General features: G+C 39.7%; 1 protein-coding gene across 9 annotated transcripts in view; it reads right to left on the reverse strand.

Annotated features, from left to right (window-relative positions):
- Window positions 1-353: 353 nt before the first annotated feature.
- The window catches only part of lrp2a (low density lipoprotein receptor-related protein 2a), an 85399-nt gene continuing 61014 nt past the window's right edge, over window positions 354-24738 (reverse strand). For 8 of the 9 annotated variants that reach the window (XM_036139261.1, XM_036139256.1, XM_036139260.1 and 5 more), the window contains 28 exons: window positions 22939-23109; window positions 22639-22862; window positions 22364-22541; window positions 20256-20452; window positions 19921-20166; window positions 18504-18632; window positions 15622-15741; window positions 13869-13985; window positions 13411-13527; window positions 11549-11686; window positions 11236-11358; window positions 10999-11127; window positions 9808-9939; window positions 9587-9718; window positions 9358-9501; window positions 8967-9132; window positions 8741-8869; window positions 8425-8648; window positions 8147-8326; window positions 6824-6943; window positions 6535-6625; window positions 6313-6380; window positions 4087-4204; window positions 3865-3985; window positions 3512-3619; window positions 1615-1728; window positions 1452-1523; window positions 354-1374 (listed from right to left, as the gene is read on the reverse strand). In XM_036139261.1, the coding sequence (XP_035995154.1) occupies window positions 1204-1374; window positions 1452-1523; window positions 1615-1728; window positions 3512-3619; window positions 3865-3985; window positions 4087-4204; window positions 6313-6380; window positions 6535-6625; window positions 6824-6943; window positions 8147-8326; window positions 8425-8648; window positions 8741-8869; window positions 8967-9132; window positions 9358-9501; window positions 9587-9718; window positions 9808-9939; window positions 10999-11127; window positions 11236-11358; window positions 11549-11686; window positions 13411-13527; window positions 13869-13985; window positions 15622-15741; window positions 18504-18632; window positions 19921-20166; window positions 20256-20452; window positions 22364-22541; window positions 22639-22862; window positions 22939-23109 (3979 nt within the window). In that variant the 3' untranslated portion in view covers window positions 354-1203. Of the gene's footprint in view, window positions 1375-1451; window positions 1524-1614; window positions 1729-3511; window positions 3620-3864; window positions 3986-4086; window positions 4205-6312; window positions 6381-6534; window positions 6626-6823; window positions 6944-8146; window positions 8327-8424; window positions 8649-8740; window positions 8870-8966; window positions 9133-9357; window positions 9502-9586; window positions 9719-9807; window positions 9940-10998; window positions 11128-11235; window positions 11359-11548; window positions 11687-13410; window positions 13528-13868; window positions 13986-15621; window positions 15742-18503; window positions 18633-19920; window positions 20167-20255; window positions 20453-22363; window positions 22542-22638; window positions 22863-22938; window positions 23110-24738 lie in introns of those variants that run through there. The other variant, XM_036139263.1, reaches the window with a different exon arrangement.

The raw sequence follows: 24738 nt of genomic DNA on the forward strand, positions 1-24738 counted from the left end.
CCTGCAGTTATTTCCTCTACTTTTGAAGACTGGATGTCATTATTATACTCGATATAAAATAATTGCAAAAACCCCAAACACTGTACCCAACTTAAAAATGCCAAAAAAAAAAATGTTTTATCAAATTTAGTTTTAATAAAAATGCATGGTTTGTAAAAATGTGTGGCACCAGTTTAATTAAAAACCATTATTACTAATCCTGAGTTAACCCCACCCTATAGCCTCGAATTAATATAGATTTTTCTAACATTAGCAGTTCCACTAAACAATTGATTTCAGCCTTTATGATGGAGTTTAACTGAATGAAAAGAAAAAAGCTATTCTGTAACAAAACTGCAAAAAATGTCTCCAGACAGTTTTACAAAATAGGAAATTTATTCATTCATGTGTCAGCAGCAACAATTAAATTCACACGGAAACGTTCCACAGGTTCGCGGACACGGTTTTGTCTCCTTCATTGCAACACAAAATAAATCAACCAGCAAACAATTTGCACACCTTGTGTCAAAGAAGTCTACGATCGTGAGTTGTTCCTCAAGACTATGAACTGCATTTCCGCGCAACACGTGCACACATCCGAGCACCGTCCCCAAGCTCCTTTAGCCGTGCCAAGACGAGAACAATCACGTTGATTTAAAGACAAGTGTGATCAAGTTGAATCGACTCTTTTCCAGTTTATAGTGGAGCGTGTTTCATTGAAAATACATATAGTGAGAGTTGATATCCAGTAATCTGTCAGCCCTGAAACGAGGTATATGCAACTTGGAGTGGATACATCTTCAGCTTTCTCCAGCACAATTCTTCTTCTTTGATCATATAAGTACTGTACATTCACAACGCAGCTCACGTTTTCATGGTGGTTACGGTGAGTTTTGGGTTGAAACAACTTCGCATCTACTTCTGACAAAAAAATCTTACTGTTGAAATTTACAAATGTACAACATATTTATTAACATTTCTATCAACAGCTTCAGTGCAAAGACATACATATCGTACATCATGATAAGAAAAAAAATATATATATATTGACGAGAAAATTGGCATAAGAAATGTCAGAAGGCATAGTGACAGAAGATCTTCTCTTCGCTCCGTTGTATTTCTCTGTCCCAACACAATCTGAGTTTGTACACAGGCTGCATATAAAAATAAATTCTGTGCAAAGTGTGTTGCTTCTTCCAGTGCCCTCCGGCGGAGAGAGCGGGGTTATACGTCGCTGTCCTCTTTGACGAGGTTGGCCGTGTCTTTGAAACTGTCCTCGGTTGGTGAGAAGGTGCTGGGGCGATCTTTCTTCGGAGGTTTTGCAGGTGGGGGGAGAAAAGATGGCTCCGGGGCAGAAGACTCCTCGCTGCTTCCGGGAGGCTTTTCGTCCTTCATCTGTAAAACGGCATGCAGGTTATTGTAAAGTTTCTGAGTGAGCGTTTTAAATAAAAGGTCTCTGGGTTCAAACTCACCTCTGAATATGAAGGGTTTTCAAATGTGGTGCTCGGCTTCAATTTTCGTTTAAATAAGCTCCACTTTGACTCCTACGAACAAAAATGAAGATGAATAAAAATCCCACTTTACTGTTTATATGAAATAGATTAATTAAGATGTGGGTGGATTTAAGGCCTTCACCTGAAGAGGAAGGATGCCAGCAGGTGAAGTGTTGGCGAGACCCGAGCTCTGATCTCCTCGGTACGTCGGGTTCACAAAGTTGTTCAAGTGTTCGGCGCTCACGTTGACCGTCACCTGTTCAAAGGGGAACATGAAAAGGTGCAAGGGCATTTTTAAAAATGCACCCCACATTGAAAATGTCAAACAATTTACATAATCTAACTGTGAAAGCGTTCTTTACCTGTAAATACCTGCAGATGTGCATGGCTATCATTTAAAAATCCAACCTTTAACCATGGCTAACAAAACCAAACGAATGAGTAGTGTATTTTCACTACAAACGCAAAATTTTCTACATTATGATGAGATATAATGGGTCATTTTAGGATTCAACTTTTTTTCTCAATGACAATGTCTAAATAAGGTGCTGATAACAGAACCACAGGGTTGCAGTAATGCTCCAACTTTTCCAAGAGTAGAGAGAAAACCTATTCCACTGAAAAACACAGTGAGCCCATCGCTGCTTGACTGTTTTATTTGGAAATGAATATAAAGTAGAATGTATCTCTTCCTTGTAGAAATGTGCCGATGGGAGATTTGATCATTCTCACGTCAGTCACTTGTAGCAAGAAAAATTAAAAAAAAGTTGAAGCAGGAAGTTGTTTACAAAAGACTCAGAATTTAGAGAAACCAGCTGACCTAACATGGATGTTAATGGACTGTTAGAGGAAGGCAAGATGCCCTGTAAGTTCCTGCAGCCTTTGTCATGTGCTAGTATATTGGATTTTGTCATGTTTGGATAGTTAAATTTTTATTGTTTTTAGAGTTGTTTTTGGGTTCTTATTTGTGGCTTTTATTTTGGTTAGTCTGTCCTTTTCTGTTATGCTCCTTTTACTTCCTGTTTTCTTACTATTTCTTGGTTTCCCAGTCTCCTGTTGGTTTTGAGTCTCTCATATCGAGTTGGGTCCTATATTTATACTTTTTGTTTCTGGGCTGTGTCTAGTTCCTGTTCTGCCATTCATCCTTGTAGATTTCCTCTGTCTCTGTTCTCTGACTTCACGCTCAGCTGCTTCCGCTCTGCTCATTACTCTCATCTGTTTCTTGTTCCACTCATCAGTTCTCGTCAGTATATTTTCCCCTTTGGTCCTTTAATCACGTAAATCAGCTCAACTCTACTCTTATTTACCTCATTTGTTTCTGCCGCCAACCGCCCTGCCTTCCTGTTCCTGGCATGTTTGTGAAATTATTTAGTTTCGTGATCTCCAGTTTGCTTTGTGTTTTAGTACGTTGCTTTTTGTGTCACTAAATATCTTTATTTTCGCTCCCCCTCTGCCTGCCTTTGAGTCATCAACAACCATGCTTTTCCTGCAGAGATCCAAATCTAGGACCTTCTTCCTGCAAGGCAACCAAGCTCAACGTTGCACCACTGTGCAGCTCTTTACACAACCAGAGATTGGAAATTTGCCGCAAAACTCTGGATGGGGAATCTCTACTTATTATGGTCCATGGGTAATATTTTAAAGCAAACATTTTAGAAAGCGGCGATCGGTAGATTGGCTTTTTGATTTAAAAGCCTGTGTTTAGCTAAGCGGATCTGTTCTTTTGTTTTTATACTTTTGACATATAATTTTAATTGAAACAAGTAGTGTTTTGTTTTATTTATTTTTTTATTCAAGTCGTGACTCCCTCTGGGCCTCTCGCTTCTGGTGTATGAATATTTTGACCGTAGACTTGAGGTTCAGATGTAAATGCATTCTGGGTTATGCTCTGTTTATTGACATGGTTGGTAAATCCCGCTCCCTGTGTGGTATGTTTAAATTGTTTATCTGAAGACAGATATTAGAAATCTGGGATGATGGTGCATCACGTCATTCTTGAACAGTTCAAATATAAACAGCATTCCTGTGTTAGTGAGTACCTGTGTAGCATGAATGACTGCAGGGTCACCAGGGACAGGTGCAGTGGCGTACAGTGGGTTCTCAAATGTGATTGGCTGTCGCCCAGCAGTGACGGCAAAATTGTCATCCTATAGGAATATAATGTGTGAGGTAATTTATTACAATTTAAATTTATAATTAATCTATTGATTCTTTTAAAAGATCCAAAAGCATCCAAATTCTGCAAATGCAATCAGTTCCAAGGTGATGTTAAAGATTAAACAGTGTCAGTAAACACCGCAGATAACACGTCTCAGGCTAAAAGTTGGCTAAGATATTAGCTAACAGAACATTTTTTAAGGACTTAAGACATTCATTTTGGCCCGTAGCTCACCATCTGCATGGCCGTGTCGATAACAGACACGCCAATGTGCGACGGTCCAAGGTCCACGTTTTCACCCGACCGAAAGGTCACCCCGTTCCCGGTGTCGGCCGACTTCACCAGGCTGCTGAGGCTGAACAAAAACAAGACAACCCAAGCTGATCTCTAAACCGCATACTCTGCTGTGACCCTCAGGATAACACAAGTTTAGAATAAAAACATGACGATGGTTACCTTGGCAGTTTAGGGATGGAGGGAATAAAAGATCCTGTTCGTTTGTAGTTGAGAAAAACCCCAGCAGCTAAAGCTCCAGTAATCAGGATGATGATGACGACCAGCAAAACAGCCACGGCTAGAAGACAAAACCAGGACTATAGAGTGAAGATTTCTTCTTTGTCACGTCTTCATTCCATATAAAAGGAAATATTTTTTTACATGTCGCAGGAGCTTTGACCCACTCTGGATGCAAAAAAACTAATCTGTAGGTTAATTATTAAAACTAAAACCATCAAACACAATGTTTTGGAAAAGTGCACCTTTTCACATTAAAGCCCACTATAACTGCAAACTTTGACATGTTTTATTTGGATTTGATGTGAAGTACCGAAACAAAGTAGGGGAAAATTGTAAAGTGGGAAAAAAATGCTTTCAGTTTTGATTTTTACAAACCAAAAGTTTAGGACTGCCTTCGACTGCTTTAGTTAAATAGTTCTACTGAAACATCACTAGTTCAACTTTTTTAGTCCAACTGTTTTTAATGTTCTATTTTTGTTTCTACATTTTATTCCTACTTGCATTTATTCTGTTTTATTTTCCTATATTTTAATCATGTAAAGCACTTTGCATTGTCTCTGTACTGAATTGTGCTATATAAATAAATTTTCCTTGCCTTGCCTTGCCTTGCCTTGCCGTAGGGGTAGGGGTTAGGTTTTAGGGCTAGGGTTAAGGGTTGTTCTAAATAAAAAGTTAGCATTTATCAAGGTTAGCCTTTATCTGCACATTACTTATTGATTCCATAAATCAATAAGTAATTTGCTCTCCTACAAATACCTCTGTGTGCATTCACTGCACAAGACTCCACTGCTGAAGAAAAAGCATACTGAAGCTCGTTTAAAGTTTACTGTTATCTATACTTATCTTGTGCTCTCTTTTTGCTCTACTCTAGGAGAGTTTTTGTCACTTTTTCTCCCTTTTAGCATCTTGTCTCGTCTTTTTCTCTTGCTTTCTTTCTCTTTTACCTTTCCGTTTTTGTGTCCATTGAACGTAAAATAGTCCCAAAATAATATCTAATAAAGCTATTTGAACACTACGGCAAAAGCAGTAATGCTCCACTTGTAAAAGTGAATCTGTTGGGCTGTCTTTGGCATTAAGAGAGCAATTCTTAATGCTACACTGCCAGACTAGACACGTTAAAAATTACATAAATAAAAAATAAAGTTTTCTGCAGAACATTTGGACAAACAGTGAAATACAGTCTGGTCAGATGAGTCCAAAATTGTTGCGTTGCTTGCACCATGTTTGGTGGAGGCATTGCACTGCACATTACCCAAAGAAAGCATCATAGAAATATTGAAGTATGAGGTGAGAACATTGTGGTATGGGCTGTTTTTCAGCATGTGGCGCTGCCAGATTTGATAGCACTGAAGGAAGGATAAATGGAGAAATTGCTATAAGAATCTGAAGTTGGTGGATATTTCTGCAAGACATTCATTCCAAACACACAATCAAGAAAACTCAAAACTAGATTCAGACTGGATTCTGTCATAAAATATGGCAACCATTTTTAAGGTAAATGCAAAACCTACCCGCACACTGGATTGAAACTAAACTACCTGTATTTGAGCTGGCCTTGACAGAGTTATATGAACAATAGTGACACGTTCCATCTACCCTCACTGATCTCTGACTACCATATATTTTTATTTAATCCCAAGAAATTGTAACCTTGTTAATGAAAAAATCTAAATAAAGGATTCTATAAAAAGAAAATAAATCAATCAATCAATCCCCTGATTTGAAGCTAATTGAAAATATATGGAAAGCACTGAAGATCAGAGCGCACAGGAGAGGCTCCAAGAACGCTCCAGATCTGAAGACAGTATGTGTGGAAGAATGGGGGAAGTATGCAATGCATGGCAACTATTTCCTACATACAGTAGACATCTTAAATGTAGCTTAATTACATACGGTTTAATTTGTGGACTAATGTGTTTTGATTTCTTTGCATGCATGGATTACTTGGGTTGCTTGCTGCCAAAATTCGGTCTGCATTTTATGTTAATAGGCCCATGAGAAATACATTTACGTGAAACAATATTGACATATTTAGCAGGAATTATAAAATTTTAAAGAAAACAAGGTTTAACATATTGTGTCATACAGTCACAGACATAATATCTAGAAATACAAAAAACATAAAAAATAAAAATGTAAGGTAAGACGACAATTGTATTGTTGTACCTGTCCCAGCGGGCGCACCTCTAGACTTCCCCATCTCACAGAAGCTGCCAGTATAGCCATATGGACATCTAAAAATTCAAAATATTTAATAATTAACCAGCAGATAAGAGCAAAGCTATGCATATATTTCAACACAACGCCATTCCAAACAGCTCTGATAAAATGAAAGATGAACACTCTTTGATGGCTAAAAATGGTGAAGGCTGCTGAAGCTAGACTCACTTGCACTTTGGCAGACCTTCTTCATTAGTGTAGCAGGTTCCACCATTCATGCATCTGCATGCAAGAGGCATTGCAACAGGAGCCTCAATGGCTGCAGAAGCAAAAGCCGAGCATACAGAGGATGAACAACGATAAAGTAAAACCACAGCACAAAAACAAACACACACACACACAGCCGGACGGCACATATGGAGAATGGGTGTATGCCAAATAAGACGCCACATCACTGAAAAAAAAAAAAAAAAACGAGGCTGCGGACGGCACGAGCAACCCGGGCGCTGTCGTTTACCTGCATCGCATTCTGTTGACTCAGAGTTTAGTGGAGGGGAGCCTTGTGGGCAGGCGCAGGTGTAACCTCCTGGCCGGAGAAGGCAGAGGTGACTGCAAGCATCCTTACATGGGTTGGACACTGAAAAGGGCAGAGCACACGTAATGCCACCGTGAGTACATAAAGGGCTATTTGGAACCCTGTTTCACATTTGCACATTTTATTACAGTTTACTGGCATTTCTTTAAAACATAAAAACTAATTTCAGTTCAGTTTTGAGCACAGTTTCTAGTGATACTGCATACAAAAAAGCTTCAAAGAGCATGTATGGTTGCTGGATTAATTTACCGTAATTTGAAGATACACCATAACTTTGGGTATGTGCTCTCTATTTTTGAGCAGCCTTCCCCAATGCAGTATTTCTGTTGGTCTTGTGATTTCCACCAGGTACTTTGTGGATCAGGGTATATATTATTTTCTGTCTTTGAAATTATGGGGCAATAATATTGGTGAAAAGGACCAGAATTGAGGGGAAATTTAGTGCTCTGATTACATTTTTAGTTATTTTACATGAGTGAATGGTTGTTTTTGAAGTTAATGTTAATCTCAATGTGGACAAATTCTATTAATAAACAGATGTATAAAACCACTTATATTAACCTTGTCTTTCAATAGTTTTCACATAGCTGAAACCTCTTGACATTAGGTCAAAATGCAACCACAAATGTCTGTATAACAGTTTTTGGTAATGAAAAATATTTGGTCCAAAATAGACCAATAATGTTCAAATAATGGACAAATAGACCATTATTTGGAGAAAAGAGATACACATTTATGTTTTTTTTTCAAGAAAATTGTAGCATACATTAATCAGAGAAACAGGCTCTGTAACTTTGCAGATTTCTTCAGCTCAGAAAAGACGAACTGCTGACGGGACAATTATTAGTCGTGTTCTCTATAAATCTGGCCTTTATGGCAAGAACAAAACCATAAAAAGTTGCATTTGCAGTTTCCCAAAACCATTTTTTTTAAATGCAAAATGCAGTGGGGTTGAAAATAAAGCACATCATGCTGATCTGCAAAGCTGCAAAATATTTACCCTGAAATACTTGCAGCTTTTTTTTTTTTTTTTTTTACAAAGTATTGACTCACAGGATTAATTTTACTCATATTTTACTTTTACATATTTTTATCACATGAAATCTCAAAACATACATTTAATTTTCTGTTAAATTGTGATAAAATGTTTAAGGAGTATACATAGGTTTGCAGAGGGCAAAGCAACAAATTTTAGGCACAGTAAAAGATTTATACATTTCTGCATATTTATATCAATGTTTAGACCTGAGTGGTTGTGCCGGTGCTCCTGGTAAATACGGACTTGCGTCAGCCAGGGGTTGATTGTGAGGACTTTCACTTTATTTCCCTCCCCAAACTTGTTCGTCTTCCACACTTCTCCTTTCTCTTTGGTTGTCCAGTACACGTGTCCTTCAAAGACATCCAGACTGTAGGGATTTCCGATATCTGGAACACAGAAAACAAAACAACATTTTAACCTTCTAGTAAACTCAGAATTTCCCATCATATTTGCTTGGTAACAGAAGAAATGTCACTGTTCCGACCTCCTGATATGACAATCTTCCTGTCCGTCCCATCGGGCTTCATGGACTCAATAATGTTCTCTTTGGAGTCGCACCAGTAGATTCTGTTTTCATTCACGTAGTCCAGCGCCAGCCCAGTAGGCCACCCCAGGTCTTCCTCCTTCACCAGGACCTCTCTGTGCTGTCCGTCCATCCACGCTACCTCGATTTTGGGATTCTTCCCCCAGTCAGTCCAGTACATCGTCCTGCTCAGAAACATTCACAAAACAACCAATCTTTCACCACACGCGAAGCCTTTTCAAGCAACACCAGATTAATTTCATGCAGCACTTCCTACCCTAAAGATGGGTTGACGACAATAGCCGCCGGCTGATCAAGGTCAGTGTGGACCAGCCACTTCCTGTATCTCCCGTCCAGTTTAGCCACTTCGATTCTGTTGGTCCCTGAATCTGTCCAGTAAATATGTCTGTGGAGAGTAGTTTAGGAACAGTGAGCATTTTTAACCAAGAGGAACTGCAACACCTGCAACTGAAATATATCAGCTCATACTTGTGTTTGTTTACCTGCCAACCCAGTCTACGGCGATGCCCTCAGGTTTGGCAATGTACCTCAGGTTCAGGTCAACTTCTTTCACCGGGTTGTTGCCATAATCATTGAACGTGGTCATGTAGGCGCGCTTGATGGAGCCGAAATGAGAACCCCGACCAACAACCGTCCAGTAAACGACACCTACAGACCAGAAAGGAAATGTGCATTTCCCTTCTGAGGTCTTGTGATCTTTCTATTTATTGGGCATTCAAAAACAGAAGGGTCCAACTCCAATCCTTGAAGGCTACTGTCCAGGATCTAGATGCACCCATCCGCCAGCAAACCTGAAGGAGGGCTGGAGCAGGGGTGCATGCCAAAGTTACAGGACTGAGGTTGGAGGGCCCTGATCTACAGACACAGACTTACTGAGGCCTTCACCCTCTGGATCCCACAGGTAGTCCAAGGCATGAATGTGCTCGGCATTGTCCACGTAGTCTGAGTACTGCTCAGAGGACAGATTGAAACGTCGGATACGAATGTTGTCTGGCAGAAGCAGAACCGGAGGATTTCCTGCACAGAAATCGGTTTGGGGGTAAATAACCCCCTTGCCAAAAGAAAAACTCCAAGAAACATTTCTTTTGGGCCAAACTCATACCTTGAGCAGCGCATTCGGTCCCGTGAGGCTCGCCAATAGACACGAAGCCCTCCGCACAGAAACATTCGTAACTGCCTTTCGTGTTCCTGCAGTCCTGAGGACACGTTCCAAACGCCGCACACTCGTTCACGTCTGCCCCCAGGAGAGGAGGACAAAGCAAAGGTTAAAACTTGAGCTACGTGTGCAAACGTCCTCTGGGTGTAAGGGAGTGCTTTTTTCACCTTCACATGTGTGTTTCTCTGTGGCTCTGGGTTTGTAACCGGGTCGGCAGGAGCAAAGGAAGCCTCCCTCAGTGAGATCGGTGCAGTTGTGTTCACACAAGTTTGCGCTGCATGCGTGTCCGTGGCCCACATCTAAAACAAGTGTGCCCAAAGTTAAATGTGGGGTGAATGAGGAGGACGAGGAGTAATGTGTGTTTACTTTGAAGACAGACATGCAGAGTTTTGTGTCAAACAGAAGTACTTTGTTTTAAAAGGTCCTAGTGTCTGAGTAGCTACAACACATTTGATCGTAAATTCAGAGTTAATTAATGATTAATAATGCATAATTAAAACATTTTTAAAGAGAGATTTGCAGAAATTTAGCACCCATTACAATTCACAATGAGCTTTTCGATAGGTTAGGTTGGGCTATCTTGGTGAAAATCACAGGTTCAATAAGAAGCTACTTGAGACTCTAGTAAAGAAAACATTAAATAAATGGCTTGCAATTTAAAATCATACCAGGACAGTTTTACATAATCTAACAATCTAAGACCAGCTCTTGCATTACTACCAACACTTATATTAAATGAGGCTATTGTAATTAAATAACCCTTTTTCTTGGAACCCAGTTTCAAAGAAAAGTCTCTGGTTCTTATGACTTGCTAGGATGTCAATGGAAATCAGAGCATGTTGAACCTGCGTAACCTCAACCTCTATAAACAGATTTAGCCATCAAAGTACCTGAAATCAACCTGCTCCACAACACATAAAGCTGATACTTGCATAAAAAATCTAAGAATAATCTAGGTGTATGTTGAAAAGACAGAAATGGATCATTTTCAAAAGAGCTCATCCATGTCCACAGACAATTTAGCAAACTAAATTTAGTTTAGTACAAGGTGTTTTGGGTTGGCATAAGAGGGAAAATGTTCAGTTTAATCAGCTATAAAAAAACACCTGCAAGTCACAATTACATGTTTTTAATTTAAATACAGTAAATACAAACATTTTATCCCAATTTCAACCTTTTTGTATAATGTAAGGAAATGTTAATTTAAAAAGACTTTATCTGATTAAATGAACAGTACTAGAAAACTAAACCAGTCTAGTTTTGTCAAGTGCAGCAATATTAGAAATCTATGAGATGAGGAACATTTCAAACAAATAAATAATTTTTTAAATTTCACGTTATTTTGTATCGCATCTTACGGCAGCCAAGCTCGTCTGACTCGTCTCCACAGTCGTCATAATCATCGCAGGCGTACTGCATAGGGATGCACTGCCCGTTGCTGCATTTGTACTCCTCGTCTCCACAAGGTCCATGCGTGGGCTTTTGACCTGCATGAACACAAACGGGGAACTTCTGTTATATCAATGCGGTGCAGCTTAAAAGAGTAAAATGTTTTCATTATTATTATTATTATTATTAGAGGAGATTGTACGCACAGTTTTCCTGTCTTTCATCAGAGCCGTCACCGCAGTCATCGACAGAGTTACACAGCTCGGGGCTGTAGATGCAGCGGTTATTATCGCATCGGAAACGGAACGGAGCCTCACACTCGATGTCCACTACGAATAAGCAGAGGCAGTAACATCTCACGTTAAAGCTTCCCAAAATGTAGCCGCATGCAAACTGTATTTCTCTAACCTACATAGAAAAAAAAACATTCAAGCATTTGATTTGATATTTTACTTGAGTGAAAAGCAGCAAGAGGCTTCTGTTTTTTTTTTTTTGTCTTGTTTTAATGTTAGTCCTTACAGCAGAGATGCAGCTCCTCGTCAGAGTTGTCCCCGCAGTCGTTGTCTCCGTCACATTTCCAGTGAGGCTGGACGCAAATGTGGTTCCTGCATTCAAAGAGGAACGGCGGGCAGTACGTGCCGTTGGGGAAGCGGGTGGCTGGAGGAAAGAACATTTCTGTCAATTTACGTTTGCAACAAAATATCTGCTTTATTACATGAATTTACTCTTTTTTTGGTTTGGTCTGATGTGGTTTGTTGTGTCTTTTTATCTGTTATTTAGGATGAGTTTTGTCTGTTGCATCTTTAAGTTAGTGTTGGCTTAATTGTCAAATTATTTTAAAAGCCTATCATCTGTTTTTTTTAATTGCATGCAGTTTAACTTCTCTTGGTTTGCACAGCTAAGTTCTGGTCCTGCCTCCCACCTGTGTGTAACATGTTATCAGGTCCTTGGTACAAATACAGCCAGGACCCAGAACTTGATCATTATGTTCAACACTCCTCACGCTTTGACTTTTTCAAAAAAGATAAAGGGAAAGTGATGCACTGTTTCGCAATTTTCTTTTTAACAAAGAGAAGACTGGAAATTGCAGTGTGAATCTGTCCTCCATCCCTTTAACTGTTGAATGAACATTTATATTTTTTTGCAGTTTGCAAAAAGCAGGGAAGGGAAAACAGAAACGATGCGGATGAAGGTTTGGTCTTTGGTCACATGAGACCAAAACTGAATTATGATTACTATACATCAGTATGTGTGAAAGAACCAGCCACTGTCCACATAATAAAACGCGACGCTGGTGGCAGCATCACCCTTCCCGGATGCTTTTCTTCACCAGGGACAAGGAAGCTGGTCAGAGTTGAAGATGGACAGGACTAAATGCATGACAATCCTGAAAGAGATTCTGCAGAAGACTCAAGCTTTGGGCTGAGTTCCACCTTCCGGCAGGAAAACCCTAAACATAAAGTCAGAGATCCAACGAAATGGCTTAGACGAAAGCATATTTAAGTGTTAGAATGGGCTTGTCAAAGTTTCAACTCCAAATCCAATTAATAAACCTGGAAAAGATTTCACAGATGCTCACCACACAGACTGACTGAGGTTAAGCTGTTCTGCAAAGAGAGATGGGCATAAATTCCAGATTGTAAATGTACAGATGTCTATTAGAGACACCCAAAGCTGTACCTGCAGTGAGAGTACTGACTTAGAGGTACCTGAATACAACTGCACCCAACTACCAAAATGTAATGCCATGAATTTATTTCCATCTACTTCACAATTATGGAGTATTTCTGTTGGTCTATCCCAGGAGGCCTGCAACCTTTACAGTCTAAAGAGCCATTTTGCCTACAGTCCCCTTCAATTAAACTCGTTCAGAGCCGCTTATGTTGGGCCTTTCGAAAAAAGACAAGTTATAATTTGTGATAAAGATCTACTGTAGGAAATACGTTGTCATTGTCAAAGAAACACCTTTTTATGTCTATTTTGAGGTTTATAAAAAGAGGAGGGATGGATTTAGATATTTGTGTATACAGATGTAAAAAAAAAAATCCCAACATAATGAAAAAATATTGATTTAAAATTAAATATTACTGGCACTTTTAGCTACATTCTGTTGTGAAAGTTAAAAGCACTTATTCCAAGAAAAAAAGCTAAAACCTGCATTTATTATCATTATTATATTTAAATACCATAATAAAAATATAATTTGTAGCCAAAAGTTATTAAGAGCCACTGTGGAAGGTTCAAAGAGCCACAGGTTGCAGACCCCTGGTCTATCCTATACAACTGCAAAAAAATACACTCAAGGCTGGAGTTGTGTGATGAATAAAAAATTGCATTCAGTGCTGCTACAAGAAAAGGGTAAAGGATAGCGAGAGACTCACGGCAGGATGCCTCATCCGTGTAGTCCAGACAGTCGGCATTGCCGTCACATTTGAAACGTTCAGCTATGCAGTGTCCACTCGCACACTGGAAGTAGCCAGGAAGACAGGTCCGCAGCTCTGCTCGGCGAAAGACAGAAAAATCACTGCTTCCAAGAGCACAGATCAGCTTATAATGACACACTGCACAGACAATAAGGTGAAAATAATCTTCATTTTACTCCATAAAAGTTACTGCAGTGTGAGATAAAGCAAGGCTTGATGACTGCACCAGTTTTTTTTATCCTGTGCACAGTGTACAGTACATTTCTTTTCTTTGCTTTGCCACTGTCTGCATAATCTCCTCCTCAATAACTAACCACTGGTGGTCCTGCTCGTCTGGCCTTCAGACTCCAAAGTTTTGTGGCGTCTTTGTTCGTTAGTCCCAAACAGCCAGATGCTCACAAAGAGCCTCCACTTACCGCAGTCCCTTTCATCTGAGTTGTCCTCGCAGTCGTTGTCATGGTCACAGACCCAACGGTTGGGAACGCAGCGCAGGTTGTCACAGCGATACTCGCTCTCGGTGCACGAGCGGGGCGCTGCGAGAAAAACAGGCAAACAAAATCATGCCATCATGGCAAATTTTTATTAACTTAAAAACATATTTTAGAAATCTGTAAAAAAAAAATATATATATATATATATATATATATATATATATATATATATATATATATGTTTGGACTTTTTTAACTGCATGCTTGAAATGTATTATTATCTGCCATATTTTGACACTAACTTAAGGTGATATAGGAAGCTTTATACCGACAATAGCAGTATATTAAGGTCCATCCCTCTTATATAAAAAGCTGCATTAGACTTATCAGCTGGGATGTTTAGACTCTCAGAGCAAAGGGTAACAGACTCCTTCATTCCCTTTTCACGCACAGAGGACATCCTGTTTCTTCAGGTTCTGATAAGACTATCTCTCTAACTACACCCTGAAGTCTTTCAAAAAAACCTCCCCAGATATTGGATTAAATAACTGCAAAACTTTACCATCAGCATCCTTCCCCATTTAAGCAATCCCCATGGCGGGAGCTGTACAACAGCACGTTTTACAGATAATGTGGTAAAGGGTTGTTGCACGTTCTTTTATGCAGAAAGGGCAGATCAAATCTATATTAGATAAATCTGGACTGGATTCATGTTCGTAATCACTGAAACCATCATTTCACAAAAAAAAATAAAAAATAATAATTCATGGACGTTAAGCTTTGGGTAAAAACCCAGAAAGAAAAGCATTTGGTTGTTAAAAAAGCAATGAAATGTCCTTTTGTGTTGTTGAATCAGTTTGTTGGTAATAACAATAAAAAAGGTCAAGGAGGTGGTCTAATACTTTGATGTGGAATAGCAAAAAAAGCCTTCAATGTCATGGGTTTTTGTTTGTTTGTGTTTGAACTGTCTGGGCTTTCCATTCTCACCCCATATCCCTCAGTCACCTTAATTAGTTCTACCTGCTGCCACCACTAATCAGACTCACACGGATTACCTGGTTACCTGACTCTGTAATAGACGTATGGTTCCATAATAGACGTGTGGTTCAATATAAAAAACAGGGGTCAATAAAAAGTTCAATAAAAGAACAGTGCATTCTAGCCTATCTGCTGGATTCTCGTGTATTACCCTGGATTGCCACCGGACCTCATCCCCAGCAATAAGCCGTGTTTGGGTCTCTGTTTCTGTGTGTAAATGACAACCTAAGACCCTCCTGGGACCACTGCTTGGATTCAAAAAAGGTTAGGGGCTTTCCTACAGTGCTTTACATTCTCCACTGTTAAATATACACCCAGTAACCTGTCCCTCTCCCTTAGTGGAGGAGTGGTTCCTCAGTCCGTTCCAGAGGTTTTCCACACCGGCTACACCTTTTGCTTTAATAAATCCTTTAAAACTGCTATTTTTGTTTGGCTGAATTATCGGGCCCAAAACACGGTGGATTGCAAACTACTTTTTAGGAATTTTGATTGTTATCCTATTAAGAAATAAATTCTGGAAATTGAAAAAAAAATTCATTATTTTCCTTTTTTTTTCCAAGACTTGGAAAAATAACTAAATAAAACTCATTACGTGTGTGGATTTGTCAAGACTGCGTGGTACAGCTCCTTACATCAACCACTTCTCTATGTATTGAAATGCTGCTGGACGTGTGTGTTTGTTTAAATGTGGTTCGCTCACTGCAGCTGCGTTCGTCTGAGTTATCTCCGCAGTCGTCGTCCCCGTCACACCTCCACCTCAGCGGGATGCAGCGATGGTTGTCGCAGCGGAAATCCCCCGTCGGATCGCAGGTCACCTCCTCTGAAAGAGGAGAAGAGGTTGCCGTTTTTTTCCTCCCCATCACAGCTCAACGACTTAACCTGTCTGTGAAACGCCATCAGGTGCCAAATATTCTTGTTCAACTTATTTCTAACCAAAGCGCTCTTTAGGTTCCCAGATTCAGGCTTAAATGAAACATTTACTGAATGGATCTTATAATATTGAGTTTTAAAGTTTTTTTTTTTTTAAATAAGAAGCAAGACTGCATATTGAAATACTGGGAGTTAAAAAATATTGATCTAAGCTAAACTATAAAATACCTTTTGTTGCATTTTTGTGAAGTTACCTCATGGGGGTGCTGCACACTGCACTTTAACGTTCACTTCCACATCTAAAAAGGGGTTCTCTATGTTTCCTCAAATCCAACAATAGACACCAATTAAACTTAATCCAATAATAGTAAGACACTTAAGAACCAAGTTCTGGTTAAAAAAAAAAAAACACATAAAGATGGAAAAGGCATTTTCATCATATTGCTGGTAGTAGTTTCTGTGAATAATTCCTCATGTCTTTATATAATCTAAATTAAGTTTAAAGTTTAAATAACATTGGAATATTTCCTTATTGTTTTGAGAAGACCTTTAATGCTTTGTGTGTTGATTTTAAGTCCAGCAACTGAACATTTTCTGAAGAATGTTTAGTTGTTGCTTTAAGGATCTTAACTCTGACCTTTCAACCATTGAGGCACAACAAAGGCTTCTGAACCTAAGGAATGAGATTAAACATTTGTTAATATGAAGCTGAGAACTCGCTGAAGAATCTGCTCTAGAACCTGAATCTTAAAGCACTCTGCTCCCGGCAGTCTCTCACAAAGATACAGGAGATGTTCCCGTCTGGACCGGTTCTGGATACCTGGTGTCAAGGTAAACCAAGATTTTATTAAAAAAAAAGTTCTGAATTTAAAGCCACTAAAATTGTACCATCTATCCTTTGGCTGTGTCTTATTTAGATGCAAAAATAGTAAATTATTCTTTTTGCTGCACATTGTCACTAAGCTGAATGAAGGAAGGCTACAACACTTTTTCCCTCGGTTGCAAGAAAGAGTGCTTGAGAAGTTTAGAAATACACAGACAACCACAGTTTGGAAACTAAAGAGCTCCGTTCTTTGTTCTTTCTGAGGTGACACTGTTTTAAAACTACAAGTGGTATACACATTAAATTACTACCTAATAAGCTAACAAGAAGTTTGTATTCTTGTCTTACCCCCTAAAAGGAAAATCTGCACCAAAATAATGAAAAGTACTACAGAACTTACCGGGTGTTCATTCTGTAATTTTTGATTAAGTCTATGTATCAAAATGAAGGTAAAAAATGCTATAATGTTGTTATAACTTGTTCAGTATCAGCAGGAATAATTGCAATTCCTGTTTTAATTTTTTTTAAACTAGTTAAGTGATACGTTTAACACCTTTTAGAAAGTTAAATCTAACTTTGTGCACTTGGGTTGACGTTTTTCACCTCTAACATGTGACTCCAGTCCTTTTCCGACTGCATGCTGCCTTGCTTTAATAGGTTCAACATTAGTATAGAGTATGCTTTATGTTTACTCTGAAAACGTTTTGCCCACTACAGAAATTAGTTTTCAAGCCAAACCAAAATAACAATAGGGCTTAAATTAATGTGTGTGTTCTTGGGAAAAGCCTAATGTCCAGCTTTAAATTCCTTCAAACAGGGTTCTTTGATGCCGTGCATCATGGTCTTTGTAGTTTTGTCAAAGCGTAAACTCCATATTTCGGAGCCAACACTACAACATGTTGAATGCATGAATGTTGCCTCCCAATTTTTGGACAAAAAACCACTAAATAGAAACAAAAAACAGAAAATATTTATAATGTCATTAATTTAGCAGTGGGAAAACTAGTTCTTGACTTATTGAGATGAATAATAGTTAGACTCAACAGCACTAACAAATTTCTAAACTTTGAAATGACACAAATGTCGGTAATCTTCAAAAAAGCAACATGTATTCAGAGCATCTTTGCAATGAACTCAATTTGTACAAAAGGGGGGAAAAAAATCCAGGCTTGAACTCTCAACAAAGGTGTCAGCTTGAAATGAAAGCCAGCTTATTTTTTAATTAAACTGCAAAGATCTAAAAGGGAGGAGGACAGACTGCCACAGACAGATGTGTGAGCTCCGTTCATGCCAGCACAGCGTACGTCTGAGGAGGATAAGACTGTCGGAGATGAGAACCACAGAAGGCAGAGGAGTGAAACAGAGCTGGTCTGAGCTGTCTCTACCACACAGTGCCGGGGGGTTAAAGATAGCGCGCTTTTCGCGAGTTCTGCCCTCCTAGCCCTCCACCTGGCCCATCCTCTGCATTCTTACTGGAAGATTAGCAAAGATCTCCCCCCCCTATGCAGGCATGGCACTAATGGAGCGAGGGTCTGCGATAAGAGACGGGAGGGCCGCGGCCGAGTGTATTTGGATCGCAGCAAGTACAAAGAGACGCACGTGAACCCTGCCCCCGCGAAGGACAGATATGCTGTCTCACACCAATGAACAGCTCACAAATCTGCGCTGTTTCCAGGGAGAGATAAATTATGGGGGAGGAAGAGTGATGAGACGATCACCATCAGCACCTCCCTACACCGCAGCTACACAGGAGGCTGAAGGCCCGGCTAATTACCTTTCTTCACTCCTAAAAAATTCTTTAGAGCGGTCTGAGATAGATAAAACAACAACAAATACAAAAACGGAAACCAGGGAGCCCAACAAGCGCTCTCGTTGTACAAGAGACTCACCGCAGCCCTCCTCGTCGCTGTTGTCTCTGCAGTCGTCGTGTCCGTTGCAGACGGACCACAGTGGCACACAGCGGTAGTTGGTTCTGCAGTCGAACTCTGTGTGGTTGTCACATCGATACGCTGGACCCACTATCAAAAAAAATAATAATAATATTTGAGACAGTTGACACAAATAAAGGCCTAAAGGTTTCTTGTGAAACTCAGGATTACGGACAAAGGAAATCTTTTATTTAGTGTCTGCAGGAGCAATTTATGTTTTCAACGTCCAACGTTTCAGTCTAATGTGAGGTAAACATGCAGTGCCTTGCCAAAGTATTCATACCCCTAGTTAGAGCCATGAGCTTCAATGTTTTTATCGGGATTTTTTTTATCGGGATTTTATGTCATGGTCCCGCACAGAGTGGAGCATGATTGCCAAGGCAAAGGAAAAGAATACGTGGTTTCCAAAACGTATCACAAATAGAAATATGAAAAGTGTGGCATCCCTTTGTATCACCACAGGCCACTTGGAGGAAGCAAAAATCGTGTGGAAGAAGACTTTCTGCTCGGCTCAGACCAAAATTCAATGTTTTGGCCCACGTGCAACATGTTTTGTATGGCAGAAAACTAACTCTGTATATCACCCTGTGAAACCTTGTGGCCACTGCATCATGCCGATTGGGATGCTATTATTCAACAGGAACAAGGACACTGGTCGCAGCTAAAGTGAAGGGAGCTAAATACGGGGCAATCCTGAAGGAAAACATGCTAGAGACGACAAAAGGCTTGAGGCTTGGGTGAAGATTTGTCTTCAGACGGGACAACAGAGCTAAACATGCTGCAAAAGCTACGAGGAATGGTTTAAATCAGGTCTCTGCAGGCTGTGGCGTCACAGCAGCATGTGGATCTACATGGTAACAACTTTATATCAGAAATCATATAGAGCTGACCAGCATTTTTAAACATAACGGTAATAAAAATGTACATATGTTTTCAACTTTTTAATAAAACATGTTTATGGAATTACTACAACCGAATGAAACCAATGGGCCCCAGATTAGTTTTTGGCATTAGGCTCCTTTCCTTCATTTTCTATAAACCAAAAAATTGTCTTTTTAAAAACATGCATTAATTGCTATTTTTATATTTATAATCACTTTCAGATACAGTTGTTAGGACTATTGCTCTGGATCAAGGAGGTCCAGGGTTTCAGTCCCAGACAAAGTGTTGTGTATGTTCTTGACGTGCAAAGCTACAGTAGCAAAGACATACCTTGGAGGTATTTTTTAAATCACTGGGTCAGAGCACTTTCCAGATTTTTACCGCTTCATTAGCATGCACTACTTTGTGTCGGCGTATCAGAAAATTCACGGAAGATCCTAATTAATAACAAAGGTATCAAAAGACATAACGAAGTAAATTCCTGTAAGTCACTCACTGCATTCCTCCAGCGGCTCGTCTGAGTTGTCGCCGCAGTCATCGTCAATGTCGCATTTCCAGTTCTGTGCGATGCAGCGTCCGTTGCGGCACTTGAACTGTCCTGGGCGGCAGGTCCTGGTGGAGCAGTGGACGGGGTCCTCATCGGACTGATCCCCGCAGTCATCCTCGCCGTCGCACTGCCACGACTCGGGAACGCACCGCTTATTGGCACACTGCCACTGATGGCTTTCACACTGGTGCGTAGCTGGGAGGCACGACAAGATGGTAAGGAATAAAAATAAGTTCGGCCTGACAAGAACGTAGCTTATCTAGATGGCCGGTTAATCTGCATACCGCACAGAACAACGTCCTCATCGGAGCCGTCAGGACAGTTCTGGTGGCTGTTACAGAGAAAGTGGGAACTGGTGCAGTTTCCATCGTTGCACTGAAACTGGCCAAGGCTGCAGTGGCGGACCGGGCATGTAGAGGGCTCATCTGAGCCGTCTCTGCAGTCCCGTTGACCATCACATTTCCACCAGATGGGTATGCAGCTGTTGACACAGAGGCAGGACAAAGCCACGTTGACCAGAACATAACGAATAACACAAAGTGAACAAACTCTGCATCGGTCATCTGTCATAGACATAATTACAGGGTAATGCAAAGAGATTAAAAGGTTGATTCCAGTTATGTGACATTAGTTTTGCTGATACTGTGGTTCCCTTTCCTGCAGAGAAAATAAGTCATATTACTGTGACCTTGTTGGGAATTAGGTACATCCTTGCTAACAAGGTAGTCTGTATCGATCCGCCTCATTCACTCTTTGTATTTAAATTTGCAAAGTCAACAAAAACTAGTGGTGTATGTCTTAATAGTTGCTAGCCAACCATCACTATATAGGACTTATTCAATTTCCAGATGCAGTGACACAGCATATTTCAATTGCAGGTAAAGAGCTATTAACGATAACTTCAGAGAATATTACCTTCCTATTACCTTCCTACCTACCTAAGTTCAACACATGAATTAAACATTTAAGTTATTTAGTAGATTTAAAACTGTTAAGAGGATTTGAGGTATCCGCTGACTGATTCAATACAAGAAATAAAAAAAAATTACGTCTGCATGTAGAGCAATGCAACGTTAGTAGGTTCTCTGGGGAATGCACCTGCAGACGATGATAGCTGTGCTAACCTGCCCTTAACAGTATGTGGTGGTGGTCTTTTTTTCAATGCTTGGAGAGGGTGGACCTAGATAATTCTGACTCCAAATTAACATTTTCTGACCATACACAGGCTCTATAAGAGTGAAATGTAATCTTGGTCTTAAACCTTGGAAACATGGTTCCATCGGGAGACGCAAGTAAAAGTAAAAGTGCCGCCAGCGAGGGTTCTAAATGAGAGACGCATATGGTCTTGATGCAGATGAGCAGTAAAACAATGTGGAGGAGAAGCAACAAATTGCTAAGAAGGATCAAGGATGATGTGAGAGATGATGGAGTCAATAAATAGGGTCAGCTGTTTGTTAGTTCCCAATTTGCAGAGGCCAACAAGCAATTTTTTCAGAGCTGGTGTTTCTTAAGGTATATGTTGTGTTTTAAGGAATCAATTTTAAGTTTTTTTGTACAAAAAAAAGATCTTGGGGTATTTTTTATCACTGGTAGATGGTGGGCTTAAGTAACAATTAAGGTATCCCACCCCAATCCTTTTTCTTTGTTTTATTACACTCCTATCTTCCACCAACTAATCTGACGCCACATCTGCTCTAATAAAAGTATTTGACCAAACCTGACAGGAAGACAAAAAAAACTAATTGGATTGCTGTTCTTATAGCCTCCTATTCAATTCAATTTCAATTCAATTTTATTTATATAGCGCCAAATCATGAAACATGTCATCTCAAGGCACTTTACAAAGTCAAGTTCAATCATATTATACAGATTGGGTCAGATTATACAGATTGGTCAAAAATGTCCTATATAAGGAAACCAGTTGATTGCATCAAAGTCCCGACAAGCAGCATTCACTCCTGGGGAACCGTAGAGCCACAGGAAGAGTCATCTGCATTGTACATGGCTTTGCTGCAATCCCTCATACTGAGCAAGCATGAAGCGACAGTGGGAAGAAAAACCACCCATAACTATGTTACAGTTCATAAAGAAATATCAGAATCAAATCAGAAAATCAATTTTGTATCAAGTTAAAAGTCAGCAAAGACAAGAACCAAGGTTCTGATTGGTGCCTCTTTAAGTATTAACCTTTTCCCAGAGGAATTTTATTTACAATCATAAATGGAAAGCAGGAATGAGGAGCTGCCGAGGCAGAAAAGAAACATGCAAGTAAAGCATTTAAAACAAAATCTTTTTTTGTAGTTTCCCATTCAGTTCGGTAGAGGACTACTGGCATTGAAAGTGCCACAATGCTTCTAAAGAACTGCTGCGCGTTAAAGAAATGGTGACAAACCGTTCGTTGTTTGCACATCTGTACTGGGTGCTGGTGCACATGGGCAGGCATCGGGTCCCACCTCCTATTTGAACAGCCAGGAAATGGTCGGGGCAGCCACAGGTGTGTTCTCGCCCCCCGTGACGGATTAGGCACAGGTGAGAGCAGCCCCCATTGTTCGCAGCACAGGGATTGTTTACTGTTGGAGCAGGAGCCACAGACAAACAATATCAGTCGACCGTAGCTGAGCAAATAAAGACCGGCTACAGATGAGCGCGGCGCTTGCGGAGGCTTACCAATCGGCTGCCGGTAAGGATGGCATACGTGGACGTCGAAGGGCCTGTGTGTGGTGTTGACCAGGGCTTCTCGGCCGGAGCCGTCGTACTTGTTGCCTTTCTCCACCGTGCGGGTGTTCCAGTCGGTCCAGTACACCGTGTCTTCGAATACGGTCAGAGCAAACGGGTGCGGCAGGTTTCCGTCGTACACCGTGTGTCTGTGCTGACCGTCCAGGTCAGAGTATCTGAGAGACAGAGTGAAATTTAAGCCGTTTCCTGCACGTAAAAGAAGAATGGGAATAATGTTCCTGATGAACTCACTCGATGTAGTTGAGATGAGCGTCCGACCAGTAGAGTTTATCATTGGTGTAGTCGATGGTGATGCCGTTGGGCCACTCTATCTTGGTGGTGATGATTGCTGCTTTGTTTGTTCCATCCATGCCAACACGACCTATGAAGGCTTTGTCTCCCCAGTCGGTCCAGTAGACATATCTAGCAGGGATTCAAAGAAAATTAAAATTAGACCACTTTTGCAAGTATATAAAAAGTCATTTTCCATCATCATGTGCATGACTGGTAAAAATATCGAGGTGTCAATTAGAACTTCAAATTTTGTAACCGTTTCTGACAAAAAAAACGATATGTTGGTAACTTAATTTACAATAAATGATCTTATCAACTTATTTTGAAGTTGTTGTGTTTTTACTTCTGGTTCACTTCTGTGTTTTTAATCAAGATTAAAAACACATCTGTTTAGGGTTGCCTTCAATTGTTTACTTTGTATTCCAACTGTTTTTACCTGTTTGCTTTTCATTTTTATTTTCCCATGTTCTATTTTGTTTCTGCATTTTATTCCTGCTTGCTTTTATTCTGTTTTATTTTCCTATATTTAAATTATGTAAAGCACTTTGCATTGTCTCTGTACTGAAATGCGCTATATAAATAAATTTGCCTTGCCTCACTGATAAATGTCAAAGTTTTTGTTTTTTGAATCTGGTATTACCTGCATACAACATCCTAAAGAAAACATATACCCATGCAATGTATTGTTTTCTGACTAAGCTCTTTTACTACACTACATATTTAGAGTCACAATTAAATATATATGTCCCAGTCATTGATAAACAAATCGGTCCTGGCACCACTCAAGTAACACATTTCCTGTGTATTTTTTCAGCCCCTACTGCACATAGAGCCAGTTTCCCTTATCAAGATGTATAAATAAAGAACAATCTCGAAATCACAAAAAGTTTCCATAATACAGTTCCTTCACTTAAAAGTGCTTGTAATTAGATGCCAGGCAAAATGTTTGAGTGTCCAAGGTTTTCCACCCCCGGTCAGCTTTTCTCACTTATGACAAAGACAGGCTTGTAAACTAAAGAAGCACCACCTCTACTCCAATATAGCTGTAAAGGGCCAGCCGATCATCTGTTAAGCAGGCGACTGAAGGCGGCGGACTGGAGTTCAAGCATTTATCCAGATTATATGACCTTGCTCTGATTGTGTTACTCTAGTTAAAATATTATGTGCATAATGTGCATTAGGCACAGGAAAGTTGTTTATTATTTTCTTTTCCCACAAGTTTATGTATCAACAAAAACTATGAAATACCAAATCTTTAGCGAGGAGAAATATCTGGAAAACACACAATCTTATTGCCTAATATTTAGTTGGTGATATTAATTATAATTAACCCACAATAATCTGGGTGTTTCTTGTCCTTCCCTTCTTCGCAATATCTTACAGTATCTTTGTAAGCTTTATCCTCTAAACCACTAAAAATTTACAGTCATATATTCAATAAATTAGCACATGATTAAAACTACCTTTTGAAAAAAAAACTTTTTAAGCAGGTATTAAACACACTTTTGATTAAGCCTACATTTCACTATTAAAGCTTTTTTATTGGTCTGATATAATATTCTAATCTTGAATGTTTTTCATTCATCAGTAAGCAGATATTCATCCTATTTAACAAAAGAAAGGCTTAAAAACAGTCTGTGTGTAATTATTATAATGTGCTTCACTTAATGAGCTGAGCTAGTGAAATAAATTAACTGGTCTGTGTATTAAGTGTGAGCATTAAGAACTGAAGAATCTAACCAAAAAAAAAAACAACCA

Source organism: Fundulus heteroclitus, chromosome 7 (genome assembly GCF_011125445.2).
Source record: "Fundulus heteroclitus isolate FHET01 chromosome 7, MU-UCD_Fhet_4.1, whole genome shotgun sequence".
Taxonomy (NCBI): domain Eukaryota; kingdom Metazoa; phylum Chordata; class Actinopteri; order Cyprinodontiformes; family Fundulidae; genus Fundulus; species Fundulus heteroclitus.